This window comes from Tamandua tetradactyla, chromosome 1 (genome assembly GCF_023851605.1).
Source record: "Tamandua tetradactyla isolate mTamTet1 chromosome 1, mTamTet1.pri, whole genome shotgun sequence".
NCBI classification, from domain to species: domain Eukaryota; kingdom Metazoa; phylum Chordata; class Mammalia; order Pilosa; family Myrmecophagidae; genus Tamandua; species Tamandua tetradactyla.
Genome location: NC_135327.1, coordinates 227,528,957 through 227,545,360, shown reverse-complemented (window position 1 = coordinate 227,545,360; position 16,404 = coordinate 227,528,957). Strand labels below are relative to the sequence as shown.

Genomic DNA, 16,404 nt, shown 5'->3' with positions numbered 1-16,404 from the left:
TTTTTTCACAAGCTAATTCCTGTTAACTTCTTTCCAAAAAGTGATGTCATTTTTTGGAGAATTCAGCACATAAACTGCCATGAATATTCACCGATCTAAAGACATGGTTTCAAAATTTTTGTAATGATGCTATGTCAAAGCTTTTATTCCTTGCCATTGCTGTTTAAGTTGCTCATACAGTCAGTGGAAAAAGAAGAATAACAAAAAATATAAAAGACATGCAAATGATCTAAAGAATCGACTGTAACCGAACCATCAAAGAGAGAGCTACCATATTTTGCCTTTAATGTCTTATCAAATAAATTCTCTGGTCATTCATGTCCATGAAACAGTTCAAGTTCACCCAACATTTCTCAGTTAAATTAGATGGGTGATCTCAGTTCCCCTCTTCTGGAGAGTAATAAACCACATTGGTCACAGTGGGCCACAGCTAGAATGCATTTCATAAAGGACGGGGTGTCCACTGGAAAGCTAATCAGTGCACTGTCACTTGTAAAATTCCCTCCTGCATTTTGAAGTGATAATCTGTATCTAATTTTTAAAGAAAAATTTACTCTCTTTTCACTCTTCAGAGGCCAGTTTCCTTTCTGGACCTGAATGGAGACCACTGGCAAATCAGTACCAAATAGCTTTGGTCTGTGTGTGACAAAAACCCACCTCTTTGTAGAACATAACAAATTATGCAATGTTCACAGATGCGCTTCGCATTGTGCCTTTTGTGAGAAAATGAAGGCCTAACCCCACCCCCCCCCCCCCCCCCCGCCCCACCTCCCTTCCTTATGAAAGCTTGGGCTCCCCAAGTGAGCTGCGCTAGTCCTGGAGAAAAATAAATACACTTACCGTGGAAGCATTGATGTTCATTTTTAAAAGGGATTTTCACTTGGACTGTGAGTTCACCTAAGTTTCAAAATCATGAATTTGAAGTTACAAACAGCTATTTATTCTTACAGACAAGTGAACAACTTGGAGCCCAAGGATTAAGGTTTTAACTCTCCTCAAATCCACCTTTAATGCTTGAACAGTCAATGGAAATGCTGTTTTCACAATATCACGCTTGAGTTTCAGGCTCACCGAAGATGTGTAGTAATTGCTCAGTTACAATCTTTTGAATATACACCCTGAAAAGATTTTACATTTTGTTGCTGTATTTTGGTTTTGGGTCTTCTTGTTGCTAGACAGTCCTGCGGAACAAGATGGCAATTTCTGCTGAGCTGGTGGGGAACGCCGCCCTGGATTGCGTCACCCCTCCACGGAGATGGGTTCATGACCTGTGGGTGTGAACCCATTTGTGAAGAGGATTGTTGAAGACGTTAGGGTGAGGCTGAATCAGGGCGGGTCTTAGTCTGAAATGACTGGGGTCCTTCCAGGCTGAGGAAATGTGGGCACAGGGAGTGGGAGATCAAAAGGGAGAGAGATGGCACCATGACAGAGAATGAGCTACAGGCTGGCACCAAGTCACCGCCAGAAGGCTGAAGACTTCTGAGAGAGCACGGTGCCGCCAACGGGTTGGTTTTGAACTTCTATAGCCTCAAAAACATGAGATGGCAATTGTTTACGCCATTTATGGTACTTTTGTTACAGCCCCTAGCGGATGAAGACCAGCAGACACACAGGTTTCCCACGCCTGCCCTAGGTACGGGCACTCCGGGAATCCTGGCATGGATTTCATGGAATGTGCCACTCTTTGAATGACCATCTTAGAAATCAATTCCAAGCACTGAGAAGACCGAACTCACATGTGAGGGTTTTCTCTCGGTAAGCTCTGTAGTCTCAGGGCCTACCCCAGAGCTTTGCTTTTGGTAGGTGTTCATAAGATCTGTGAAATGAATGAATTGATGCTGTAACTGGGAGAAGGTAGAACCTTGAAGGTTATGTAGTGTGGCCCCCAGTCTAGCCATACCTCTAGGGAGCTGCCCCCTTTGTGGCCACCTCTCACACTGACTCTGGGCTTGGCTGCATGGCTCCTGCCTATTAAAGGGACAAGAGGAATTGTGATATTTGCAGAAGCTTGAATGTCCTCGGACATTGGAGCCCCCTCTTGTTGGTCTTGAGAACCCTGAGGCCACACCAGGACAGCACGCCTGGGTCGGCTACTTGATGGTGGGAGGCACCAGGTCTGGTGGCCCTGTCCCCCAGCAGCCAGCCAGCACCAGAGTGAGACAACCAGCTGACCACAAGGCTCATGTGAGCCCAGGATGTCCTCCACCTCGGCACTGGAGTGTGGGGGGATGGCACAAACAGCAGGGAACTGCAAGTCATGTGCTGTGGCTAGGTTAGAGAGCTCCTGCAGGGGACAATCAGGGGTTATGTGAAACTGAAGAACTGGATTTTGTCCTGAAAGCAGCAGATATCTATAGAAGGATGAAGCAGGGGGATGACGTGAAGTGTGAAAAGTCGAGCAGAGAAAGGACATCCTTAGTGACTCCCACATCTACTGCATGGAGCAGGGGCAGGGCTGAGCCAGGGGCAGGGCTGAGCCACCAGCAGAGATAGAGAGGGAGGGAGAGAACCACAACAGGTTGGTGTCTTGGAAGCCAAGAGGAAAGCGTTTCAAGAAATAAGGGACGCTTAGAAGTAAAAAAAAAAAAAAAATGCTGGGGCAAGGTGGGATGGGATGAGAGTGATCACTGTATGTGGCAAGTAAAGGAAGGACTCTGGTGATCCAAGAATAGCAGTGGCGGCAGGACGTGAAGCCAGAAGGCAAATGGAGTAAGTTGGAACTGGGAAGTGGACAAGGTTTAGAATTCTCTGCAGAGCGTTAACAGTAAAGAGAAGGAGAACCAGAGGGCTGCTTTTTGAAGAGGAAGGGGGGAAAGGTTGAGGAGAAGTGGACGCCTTTCCAGGCAGAGGGCACGCCGACATCACGGTACTCTGTCATCTTAGGACACATAGGATTTGGTGAGGTAGTAACCTTATGAGTTGAAGAAAATGAACTTTGGGTTCAATTTTATCAAATATTTACTGATCACTTACTAACTGCCAGGGAAGTGGATGGCACTTTTATACACCAATCTTAGCACACTTAATTCCTTAACATTACAAGATGTGAAGCTTGAAAGAAGTAGCTTTCTAACCAATCAAGGGAGATCTCTTCTTAAGGGTGGGTGGTAAATGGCAGACCTCTACCCCAGGATGGTGCAAAGGCTGGAAGCAAAGGTACTGAGTTCAGTGGAGACAGTGGCTGTCCATCCACTTAATGCGGATATCATGGAAGCTAATAAATTGCCATCCATTTCTGGAAAAGGCAGTTTATTTCCTGTCACAGACAAAACAGCGGACTTTTAAAAATCTTTTTTTGAAAAAAGAAAGCTATTTAATGCACCCTTTTGATGATTAAGATAAAAGTAATTTGGCCATTGTTTACAAGATAAAATCCTTGTAGAGTAAATTGTATAGAAAAGGGCAGGTTGAAATGAAGTTTCTGTGGTCCAGAAACATGAAGAAAACTGGTCTGAATCTTCAGGCTTTATTTTTGGCTGGACAGTAAGGGAGAGGAAATAAAAGTATAGTGAGTTCACGATTTAGTATTCCAAATAGCAGTCTTAGTTGCATCTTAAATGACAGGAAGTGGTTGTCTCACAGGGTTGGTCTCAACAGGGCATGCTTTCTTCTGCAGTCTGTAGTTTCCTGGTGCTGGTTTGTCACAGTCCTTGGGGTTCCCTGGTTTATATCCCTGCTTCTGTCACATGACCATCTGCTCCATTTTCAGGTGTCTTCTGAGTTCCGGCTTCTATTGAGTACTGCGTCCAAATTTCCTTTGCTTATTAGAGTCCAGTCATATGGATTAAGGCCCATCCTATTCAATCTAGCCTCATGCAAATAGGATCTTCAAACTCCTTTTCACAAATGAGTCTGTACCTTAACTAATAAAACATCTCCCAATGCTCCATTCACAAACAAGTTCACGCCCACAGGACCAGGGGTTAGGACTTGAACATGCCTTTGAAGGGGGCATGAGTCTATCCCCAATGGACATGACAGATAAAATTTAATAAGAAAAAACAAACGACATCCTAGGCTAGAAAACAAAAGAAACACCTCTCTGGTGAAGAAATACAAGGCACCACACCAGGAAAAAAACACAGCAGGAGCAGAAGCTCCTACAGCCAGCCAAAAATGAAGTTCCTTTTGGCAGGTGAGGCTGAAAGAGCTCCATGCTGGGTGAAAGACCAATTTCACTTGGTGAAGCCAAAAGCTTGAAAGAAAGGAAGGAAGAAGAAATCCAGTTTCTATTCTGGACTCTGATACTATAGAAAGGTGTGGGCTTAGGGAAGTTTAGGACAAAAACTTACTTCATATCAAGAAAATGAGCTAAGCCACCTCCAGGCATGGAGGCATCAAAACCCTTCACGTAACAGCGGAACACAAGACTCCAGACTTATAAGAACTGGTTGAGGACTGACCCTCAGAGTGGCACTGATGGAAGCAGCACAGAAACCATATTGATGGATAGGTGGAGGGGAGAGAAGAGGGAGATAAAGGGGGGAAGAAAGGAGAAGGGAGAGGAATTTAAGCCTGCAGCCAATGTTCCAAAATATGCAAAGGAATAGGAAGCTAGGAAAAGCAACAGCAAGATAAATGATTAGAACATGAATTCACTCCAGATAAATTCAAGTTGATGAAATAGACTGACAAAGACTGTAAAATTTATGTCTAAGGTGTTCAAATGATAATTGATAATAACCAATAACATATTAAAAATTATAATATGAAGCAGGTCAGAATACAATAAGTGGCTTTAAAAAAACAATAAAACCTTATAAATAAAAAGAGTCACTAAAATAAAATACAAAAACACGAGGTAAGTTGGGCATAGGTAAAGAGAGAATTAGAAAATTGGAAGGTACTAATTTTCTAGTACTGAGGGGTTCACCCAAATGCACAATAGAGAAATAAAAACATTACTGTATGTACTTTAGAAGAATGGAGACTAGAGAAGCGCTTCAGAAGAACATAACATTGGGAATTGTGAATAAGCAATACTGGAAAAGACAGTGGCTGGGAAATTTTTAGAATTAAAGAAAGCCATAAGTCACCATATCCAAATTGTATTCTGAATATTGATAAAGATAAATACACCATGAAGTACATTGTAGTAAAGCCACAGATCATCCAGAATAAACAGTAGATCTTAAAAGCTATAGAAAAAAAGCTAAAATGCCTATAAATAATTGATAAATTAATAGCAGACTTCTCATTATCATAAGGAAGGGACCAAAGGCAATGCTACAATAACAAAGTGCTGGAGAAAAAGTAAATTCAGACCTTGCCAAACTACCGTCCAGAGTGAAGTCAGGATTAAGACTAAGGGAATTTGACCAACAATAGGCCCTTACTAAACAAAATATTGAAGGACACAAATAATTCAACAAAAAGAAAAGTGAAGAAAATGCCCCTGAGAAATAATTAAGAGTTCAGAATTTTGTAAACATGTGGGTAAATTTAATAAAATAGTGATTGCAAAAAAACATCTAAAATTTCAGATAAAAATGAGTGGCACTATAGTTACAACAGGCTAAGACCCTATCGTATTTGGAAGGAGGAAATACTGAATAACTTTAAACTTTTATAGAAATAGTCAATTTTATTGTAAAAATTAGTGATAACCTTTAAAAGATATGAAACACAACATGTGGCTTTCATACAACAGAGGTGAAAGTGAAGAAGACCTGAAAGAAGACAAACAAGAGGTAAAGCAAAAGGTCCTTAATAAGAAAAAATAAAAGTGATATGTTAGATGTAAGTCTAAATATATCAATAATCATGATAATTGTAAATAAAACAACTCATCTATTCAAAAGTAGATATGAGAGAATTTTAAATAGAAAACAGATCCAGTTTTGTGTTGCTTAAGAGAGAAAGCCAGTACAAAGAAGTATAAAAAGATTGAAAATAAAAGGATGGGAAAAGAGATACTGTACAAATACTAATCAAAAGAAAGTTATTATAATTTTGTTTATATCAGACATAATGAATTTAAGGCATCAAGAATAAAGAGGAAGAATGCAAGAATCCACCCAGAAAAGAAAAAAATGACAAACTTGGATATACTTTATACAGACTTGAAATATATAAAACAAAAATTGCAGAGTTACTAGAAGAAACAGACAAAGCCTCAGTTATATTGAGATATTTTTATCTCCTCTTTGAGAAAAATAATAGATCATGCATGGAAGAAATTAGAAGAATGGAGAATATTTGCACAATCAGTTTAACAAGATGAACTAATAGAGAAATAAAGAATTCTGCACTCAACAAATAGAGAATATAACTTATTTTCAGGTTCACATGAAATTCTTGCAAAAGTTGACCATAGCCATTTCACAAAAGAAGTCTGTAAAAATTTCCAATGACAGTGACATATAGTCTAACATAAAAAGACTAAAAATTAAACAAAATTTTAGCAGAGTTAAGAACAAGAAAGAATGGTGAATATATAAAACAACATCAGGGACAGAAAAAAAGACTTAATTACAGAGATTGTAGAATGCATAGGAAAATACTATGAACAAGTTTACCTGAATCTATTTGAAATTTTAGATAAAATGGGTTCATAGTATAGAAAAAAACTTGCCGAAATTGACTCAAGAAAAAAATATAAAACTAATAAACATTAAAGAAACTAACCTAGTATTCAAAAGACTCTCCCTCATTTCACAAAAGGCATGAGATCTAGTTTGAAAGACAAATTTAGCATTCCATCAAAGAAAAGATAATGTGTATCTCAAAGAAACTTCAGCAGCCTAAAAGAAGAAACAAAACTAGCCAATTCTTTCTGTGAGCCAATTCTTTCTATGACTCTATTTATAAGCTATATATGAACACTTTACAAGGGTAGTTTGAAAAAAAATTAGAGAGCAAGCTCAGAAGAAAAATCCTACATAAAATACTGGAAAATAAAAATTATCCATATAAACTAAAAAATTAGGAAATATAAGTATGATTTAACATGAGAAAATTTGCTAATGTGATTTCAACATTAACAGATTAAAGGGGAAAAATCACAATTACCAGCTCAATAGCTAAATAAAAATATCACTGGATAAAAATAAGCCATCAATTTGTTATAAAAAGTCCTAGCACCTGGAAATAGAAAATAAGTATTTACTTGATAAAGCATTATATACCAACACTGGACATCATACTTTATGATGTCATGTTAGAAACTATCCTTTTAGTCAGAGAAACAGGATGAGCAACCTTCTGACTGGTTCTATTTAGCATCTCATTGGAGCACTTAGCCAGTGCAATAAGAAAAGAAAAGAAAAAAAAAAAAGAGGTATCAAGATTGGAAGAGACTAGTTTTTTCAATCGTAGATAATGTGATTATCTATGTAGAAGAGATGAGAGACTCTTCAGATTAGCTTTTAGAACCAGAGTTCAGCAAGTTTGTTTTACAGAAGATTAAAATACAAAAATCAATACTCAATAATGATAAACAGTTAGAATATATCATAGTAAAAGACTCTGTTCATTATAGCAATAAAACTATAAAGTTACATAGAAATAGGTTGGAAACTTTTTATTAGATTATCCCCATGGAGATATGACACACCCAACTGTGAGTGTGACCTGATTAGATGGAAATATGAGCCCACGCATTCAAGGTGGATCTTGATTAGTTTACTAAAATCCTTTAAGAGAGGAATCATTTTGGAGAGAGTCAAAAATGACAGAAGCCTCAGAGTTGACAGAGAGAGTAAATGTAGATGCTTAGAGAACATTTGCTTCAGAGACAGGGACACAGATGTTTGGAGATGCTTGGAGTCCAGCAGACATCACCATGAGATGTTAAGCAAGCCAGAACCTGGAGAGAGCCAAGGGAAGCCAAGAGATGAAAGCCAGCCCCAGAGAAGCAAAGTGAGGACCCCTCCACAGGAACAGAGGCTAAAAGCAATGGAGTCCAGGAGCAAGGGACCAGCAGTTGCAGCCATATGACTACCCAGCTGACAGGTGTTCCCAACCCATTGGCTTTCCTTGAATTAAGGCATCTTTCCCTGGATGCCTTAGTTTGCACAATTTTATAGGCTTAGAACTGTAAACTTGTGACTTATTAAATTCCCTCTTTTCAAAAGCCAAGAAAACACACACACACAGACAAAATAAAATAACAACAAAAAGTTACATAGGAATAAATTTAACAAAAGATGTGTGTGATGGTTAAGTTGTGGTATCAATTTGGCCAATTGTCGGTAAGGCAAGCCCTGGCCTGACCATCGCTGTAAGCCATTTCATGCCTGGGTGATAAACCAGAAGGCTGGTGTATTACGTCATCAGTCAGTTGAGTGCATCTGTGGCTTGATCACATCTGTGATCAAGTAATGCATGTCTCAGGTCCATGAGATAATCCAATCAACTGAAGGCTTTAGAGGAAGAAGAGAGATTCTTTCACTGCTTCTTCAGTCACTGAGCCTCTCTTGTGCAGTTCATGGAGACCCTTTCTCGGAGCTGCCAGACTCACAGCCTGTCCTGTGTATTGTTATGTCTTCCATTCCCGCGGTTACGGGGGACACTTCTATAAATCTCACATTTACATTCTCTCTCCTGTTGGTTCTGTTTCTCTAAAGAACCCTGACTAACACGATGCGGAAGATCTGTATGGAGATATTACAAGACATTAATAAACAATATAAAAGAAGCTCCAAATCATTTTTGGATGCTTGGATATAATTTGGAAATTATATCATATTCATTGACGGGAAGACTCAATGCCACAGAAATATTAATTCTCCTCAGATCAACAGATGCATCAAAATCCAAATAGATTTTTCATAGAACTTGAAATGGTGAATCTAAACTTCATATGAAAGAGTAGAGAACCAAGAAGGACTAAGACAGTTTGAGGAGAAACTTGCTCTACCAGAAATCAAGTTTTATCTTAAAATCAAAGTCATTAAAACTCTTTAGTATTAAAGAAGAAAAGACAAATAGATAAATTGGGCAGAATAGAGAACTGATAATTAGTTATTCTTTTGGAATAAAAAAAAAGTGATACTCCAGACTTGGGCCATACTCAAAATAAAGTCTGGTGCTTTAAAAACTGAAGTATGAAAATAAATTGGCAATGTTTTTAGAAGGCAATGTGAGGGTCATCTTACAAATTCAGAGTAGGAAACAATTTTTTAAACAAGCCAATAAAAGAACAATTCATAAATGACAAGACTGAAAAATTTAACTACATAAAAATAAGAGACATCAAAAGCAAAGTTAAAAGACACACCACCATCAGGGAGAAGATATGTGCAAAACATACAAGTGACAGAATTTATAAAGACTCCTACCAATCAGGAAGATAAAAACTGAACAATCCAATAGAAAAGAGGTCAAATGATAATAACAAGCAGTTTGCAAAAGAGGAAATTAAAATGGTCAATAAACATATGAAAATTATGCTTCTCATTAGTTATCAGAGAATTTCAAATAAAAAATGAGATGCAGGCGGGCCGCGGTGGCTCAGCGGGCAAGAGTGCTTGCCTGCCGTGCCGGAGGACCCCGGTTCGATTCCCGGCCCCAGCCCATGTAAAAAACAAACAAACAAACAAAATATAATAAAACAAGAAAATGTTTAAAGATGTTTCCCTTTCTTCCATCCTTCCTTCCTTCTCTGTCTTTCCTTCCCTTCCTCCCTCTCTCTAAAAAAAAAAAAAAAAAAAAAATGAGATGCAATTCCATTTCTAGGTATTTACTCAACTGGACCTCTCTTCCATGTGTCACTACAAGACACGTACATGGTATTTATAGCAGCTATGTTTGTGAGCCCAACAAACTGAAAATCTCCTAAATGCCCATCAACAGGAGAACATCTACCTATTCTAGGATACTCATACAACGGAATATACTATTCAGAGGTAAAATAAGTGAATTCAAGCTACATAAATTAAAAAAACATATCATTTACAGGAAAGAATATAAGATACACGCATTCCGCTATCATTTATACAGTACTTGAAAGCATGCTAAATGATGTTGTCTAGTTTGAATAAGCAGGCATGCATGTGTTCATACTATAAAATATGCAGCATTGACAAAACTACAATCAGGGCAGTGGTTACCTCTGGGATGGGGGGAAGGAAACTGATGTCAGGGAAGATTTGACACTATCTTCATTGTTTTATTCATTTTATGAATCAAGTATAGCAAAATAGAGCCAGATGGTATTTAACATGTAATTCTCTGCATTTTCTTTTTTGTTCCCTTTACCTTGCATTTACTTAGAACTTACTAGTTGAGAAGATACTTCTTTCTGTGCCTTACCTTTATCCCTGTGATTGTTTCTCTCAAGATGAGAAACTTAGATTAATGGAGTTGCTCCAGGTCACTGAGCCAGTGAGGACCCCTGGCTGAGGACTGGGCTCCAGAGACTTTCTGTTCATTGAAACTTACCAATACCCACTTTTCTGACCTCAAAATTTCCAAAATTGATGTCACTCCAGTTCAAAGGAATATTATCAATCTGGTGTCTTTCATATGTGAAGATGTCATTTCTAACGCAGTTAAGAGTACAGTTGATGTGTCCATGGATTTGCATGAATTCAAAATAATGCCTTATAACATTTCCACATTTCTATAACAGAGCCATTCCTGAACTTAAAAAAAAATTAATTCCTGCACATCTCTGCACTAATTAAACCCTTTCTCAATGTTTTGTTACTACCATCAAGGCAAACCCTTGAGAATTGTTTATGATGCCTCTTAAGAAACCAACCATTTTCACTTGCAGAAGCCATTGGGATGGTTTAGGAGGACACCAGTGGTTACTGGGTTCAGAGAGGTGGTTGGACGCCAACCCATGGCCCTCACCTTTGCCCCATGCCAAACACCTGAGCTACCAGCGCATGCCAGAAAGTATCTTGTCTCCTGCTGCAGAGAGCTCACACACTCAGTTTGGACATAATAAGGAATGCACCTTGTGACATTTGCTAAAAGAAACACTGCCTCAATATACTTAAAAGCATCTCTACACAGAACCAAACCATGCCAATCTGTCCAGTGAACAAAGTACATTTTTAATAGTGACTTATTTTCCTACTAAATTTCTATGATCTTGCAAATTCAAAGCAGTGACCTGTCTATTTCAAAGATTACCTCTGCATTTTCAAAGCATGGGTCACCATTCATTTTCGCTTTTAGCATTCTTTAACCTCCTATCTGACCTGTGAGCAGTGCATCACTTAGAGAAATCTCTTCTCTTCAGGATTAATCCTCAACTCCAACTGGTGACCCTGATTCTCTTCTATGCCATTGAGAATTCACCTTATTAGGAAGGGTAAATTAAGATGCAGGCTGCTGATATTCCAGTTTTTAATTTACCTTCTAATTTCCTAAGTCCTGTGCCTTGAGTAGAAAATACATTTCAAATATACATATAAAGAGCAAGGAAAATTCTTAGGAGAGGGTAGTTGAGAATCAGCTCAAATCTCAGAAACAATGATGGCATATGTAAACTAGAATTATAACATTTGAGTAATAAGTAATTGGTAAAAATTAGGGCAGGACTAGAAAATTTGCTGGCAGTGACTTCATTAACATTAACTTTAGTAAATCAGGTTAGTCTGGTCCTTAACTCAATAATTCACTGATTAATTCCTTCTTCAAACTTTTTTTTAATGGTTACCAATATACAACTTGTGAATCTGAAAACCTTACCAAATTTTATTAATTAAAATTGACAGCCTAGAAACAATATATAAAAACAACGTTAACACCTATGGCAAAATTTCTTTTTCTCTTTTAAGTATAAGTTTATTGCACAATTAAAAACACTATTTTTGCACTTTTTTTTTAAACAAGGGGCATCTGAATTCTGCTTCTGTTTTTTTTTAAATAAATTGGAAAATACATTTAGGAAAAAAATTATTTTCAGGTTCAATGTTTAAGAGGATGAAAAGAAATGTTTTAAATGTATGTCACTTGTATTGCTATTACTCTACCATTCTTTAGAAGCCTTTAAAATCACCTCTTCCGTGTTTCCTGTCTAAGAGTTTCAGAGCATTATCAAGACAGTGTAATCAGGTTCAAATTTGGGTTTCTCCCATGTCGGTGATATTTATGTTTGCGCTTTCTCTTACTGACAAGTCACTTAAAGAGTCCCTGTTACTTTGAGGATTTATCTATGAGATTCGTGTCTTTGGGGCTCATTAAGAACATTTCCAGAGATTACAATGTCAACAGTACCAAATTACTGGCCTGTGAGAAAGGTCTTCTTGAGTACATAAAATCTGTGGCAGTCCACGGCACACAATGGACAGCTCAGATCCCAAATTTTATCACCGTGAAGCAGCAAACAAATTAATAATGTTCCCTGGGATCTCTTGGGATAATTACTACTACGTGAAAAACTGCTTTGAAATTTCCCAGATAGCATTGTACCTTGTTTTTTATTCCATTGTAGTAACAAGGATTTATTCATCTCTTAAACTTTCTATGTTATGTGAATGACCCTCTGTTGTTTTCTTTCCAAATTCTTGGTTTAAAACTTGTGACATAACAGAACATAATTTTCAAACTGCTTAGGAAAAATAGCCCCAGAGGGAGCATGGTTTTAAATTTTATTTTATATTTAGTTGTATTATTTTCAAATTATCTGCTGTATATTTTGATAGGAATGCTGGATTTTATTCTTATTTATGCCTGGTAGAGACTCAGTTATTAAAGGAGTAGAGGAGAGACTAGTTATTTCAAATCACTAAGATTTGTTCAGGACAGCATAACTCTGGGGTGGAGGGTTATAGCATAGGTTCGCCAGACTTTGTTTACGGGCACTTGGGGTTATGCTGTGGACAGGGCCAGGGAACAGGTAAAGTGGGGGAGCTGGGTAGGCACTTCCATGGGTGCCTCATTTTATCCTCATAGTAGTCGACAGCAGAGGGGCTGGAGGAGATGTCTCGAGACTTGAGCGAGAGCCTGTCTACCCTCCACACCGCACTCCTTCTAGCACCTCGGGGACTTCCCCACTGCGGGTTGCTGAAGATGATGGAGAGCCCCGAAAGCAAGCTGCCAGCAGGCACCGGGGCACCCAGGCGGGGCTTGAATCCAGCTGCTCCTCGGAGATGCAGCACAATTTTGGCAGCTTACTGCATGGGGTTTTTGTGAAGATTGGAGTTAACGCTAGAAAAGCATTTACAATAGAACCTGCACCTGGTAAGCACCCGCCAAATGTTACCTACTGATGATTTGATTTTGAAAAGTTATTTTGTGGTGTGAAAGTGCACCCAGAGATGCTCAATCTTTTTTGAAACACTGGGAATGCTGTAACAGGGAGATAAATATTCAACAGAATATTTTAAACATTAATAATTTGATTTAAACGGTTGCAAAACTGAAACTCATTATAATTGTGACTTTAAAGAGATCAGTTCGGGCCTGTTATAGAAAGTGATAAAGATTTGCCTATAAATCAGGTACACTAGTACTTTAAAACATAAATAATGAGTTAAATTATTTCCTGGGAGCCAGAGGGGGAACCTAAACCTTTTGTAGTGCCTGGGTAGCTTGGAGTGGCTTGTTTGGTAAAGCAGTTTTGACTCTTTGAACATCTCAGGTGAATACAATCCACTAACCATTAAAGACCATACTCTTCAACGAGAGCATTCATTTACTTCCCGGATGAGTGAATTAGTAATTTGGCTTTCCTCCTGCCAGTCAATTTATTTGATTTTATTCATTAAAAAAAGGAGATTTGGATTAACTGGACTGCAATCAGCCAGAAACTTTTGTTAACTGGGTGATTTCCCCACAGTACCTTCCGAGGGAAGAGCATGGCATGTTCTGATATTAGAGGCTGAGTGGAGAGGACCGTGAGGGCCATGTGTCTCCATGTGGACTCTGCCACATCCACCTCCCCCACAAGGCAGATTCATCTTCAGAATGATGTCTTGCCACACACCATAAAGTGATGGAGCATAAAAAAGCATTTATGTTCAATTCTATGAGTAAGGCGGTGACGTGTACCAATGAACTCTAGGGGGATTTCTTCAGTAGAAGTGGTGGAGATAACTGCACATTTCACATTTCCAGGGCTGTGGAAGTGGCAATGCTTTGTTCTGGCCGGGACAGCCTCATCTGCCAAGGAGCCACCAAGATTCATTTGTCTTACTTCAAGTGACCTTTGGAAATGGCTTGCTTGACTGGGGAAAGCCAATTGCGTAAGCGCAAAATTCTCCACTGAATTTGATGGGTGATGGTGGATGGAATGCTGAGTGTAACTGAATTTTCTAATTACGATTTCAGGTCAACCACAGTCTCCAAATTCATCAATCCATATTTTTTTTAATGCCAAATCGTGAGAGTCTCTCTTTTCCTAACACATTAAGATGTTTTAGGAATAACTTACTACTGCTTGGGTTAAATTTCCAACAACTCAACAGATTTAATTAGTTATTTCAATACAGATGCCTTTAGAGGGGTGATTCTTTCTAGGCGACTAGGTGCTGCTACAGAGTCCAGTCTTGACTTCATCATCACCTAAATGCCAGCCTGAGGGGTAGCTCCGTGGTGGCTGACAGTCTCCTTTGGAGCCAGAGCAGGTGCAATTGAACAAACGCTACCTTTAGATCTAAGCTCTAAGGAAAGGCTCCTCCACTGCATGGAGGACCAAGAAGAAAGAGGCTCCTCCTTGCAAAAACCCTAATCCACTCTTCAAAAAGTAGGGGGCTTGAATGTTAGAGGCTTGGGACTTAAACTCATGACATACACCTCTCCCTTACATGAAGATTTATTATAAAACAATCTACTTTAAATATCCCCAAATATATATATATATATATAAACAGTTTACTGGAATCTTTTGGTTGTCATCAATAATAATAATTCAAATGAATAGTACTATATTTTGTTGACCCAATTTGCTTTAGGGGCTGCTGATAAGACATAAATAATGGATTTCTTTAATGTCATCTAATCACCCTGACCTTCATCACTCTCAGCTAGAAATTTAAATATAGACAATTAAGGAAAGGGAGAAAAGCAGACTTCCTATTCTGGTACCCAAGTTCAGAGAAAAGGAATTATGACTGTTCCATAGAGACTTTCAGAAACTTGTGTACAAAGGTTACTTCCAGTTTCAAAAGAGTTCAATTCGAAGACCTGAAAGGGCTATGTGGGAGATAAAGTATGTGGGAATTAGTCACAGTTTTTATCTAATTATTAAACTGGGAAAACAGGTCTTTAACAAAGAAGCTCCAGGTTTGTTGACAGTTTAATAAAAAAAGTAAAAGGATTCCAACTGGAACAATTTGTAGTCTTGAAGTATAAGTAATTTGTTTTCATTCAGCAGTGACTGATATTTAGAAATACATATTGACATGCTTTTATTCAGTCTGCGTTTTAGTTTCGTGAACTGGCTGAAAAAAGTCATGTCTTCACCCACAGCATCAAATACATCAAGGTAAAACAAAGTTAATCTAGACTAACTACCCATTCTGTCTGTGAGCTTCTTTCCCAGCAGAGTTCTTACCTTTCGATTCAGGTTCGTTGGAGAGCTGATCACTGCCAATGCCCTTGTCTGTCTGCAGATAAAGCAGAATATTTCATCGTTGAGGTTCAATAATGTCAACTGATCAAATGTTTAATAGAAAACCATAAGCCACCTACCGGAGATATTGAATGCCTGTCATTTCCAGAAGATGAGGTATCTAACAGTTTGATTTTAGACTGCACAAGTAAGGGTTTTACCTTCTGAAATACAGAAAAAGTGTGTACTGTGTTATCAAGGAGAAAGAATAGTCACGTCATATAAATGTAAAATGTTCTTCCACAATCACTTAATTAAGATATGAAAATTATGCTTCTAATTTGTCTGCTCACATATGGCTGGGGCCATTCTTTCCTCTAAACCAATGGAATAGAATCCCTTCCTTATTCAGACTGCTTTGAAAGAAACTTCTAGCAACATGTTTCCCTCCTAAGCCCACTTCCTTTGAATCACTCCTACCACATTTTGGAGTTACTACTTGTAATTGGTCTTATACTCCGAGTTATCCCAGCATCTCCTGGCTGCTGGGGCCCACAGAAGTGGGGGACCCTGATCCTCAGGACCTGAATGGGGGAAACCAGAAATACCTCTTTCAGGAGATCAGAAGCAGTGGCACGCAGGCTGAATTGTCACTGACATCATATACCATGAAGTAAACATGACAGTGAACATGTGCAGGTGAAAGCACCAAAGACAGAGAATACTTGTTTATCAAAAAGAGGTCTGAGATGCATGGGTGTACTCTGGGAATTTATCTGAATTTATGGCTGACCCTTCAAGGCTTCTCTCTTCTTGGTGTCAGGAACGTGTAAATGTGTGCACGTACATATGTATGCGTGTGTTTTCTGTCCCATAGACCACTCCCTTCTCCTCCCCCAATAAAATAAATGATTTAAATATTTTGCATGTAGTTTGTATTTGAGCTTGTTCTT

The 16,404-nt window shown here is 38.6% G+C and overlaps 1 protein-coding gene across 5 annotated transcripts in view; it reads right to left on the bottom strand.

Annotated features, from left to right (window-relative positions):
• C1H10orf67 (chromosome 1 C10orf67 homolog) overlaps positions 1 to 16,404 on the bottom strand; it is a 195,678-nt gene that overhangs the window by 3,352 nt on the left and 175,922 nt on the right. For all 5 annotated transcript variants that reach the window (XM_077153972.1, XM_077153976.1, XM_077153963.1 and 2 more), the window contains 2 exons: positions 15,592 to 15,675; positions 15,455 to 15,506 (listed from right to left, as the gene is read on the bottom strand). In XM_077153972.1, the coding sequence (XP_077010087.1) occupies positions 15,455 to 15,506; positions 15,592 to 15,675 (136 nt within the window). The remainder of the gene's footprint in view (positions 1 to 15,454; positions 15,507 to 15,591; positions 15,676 to 16,404) is intronic.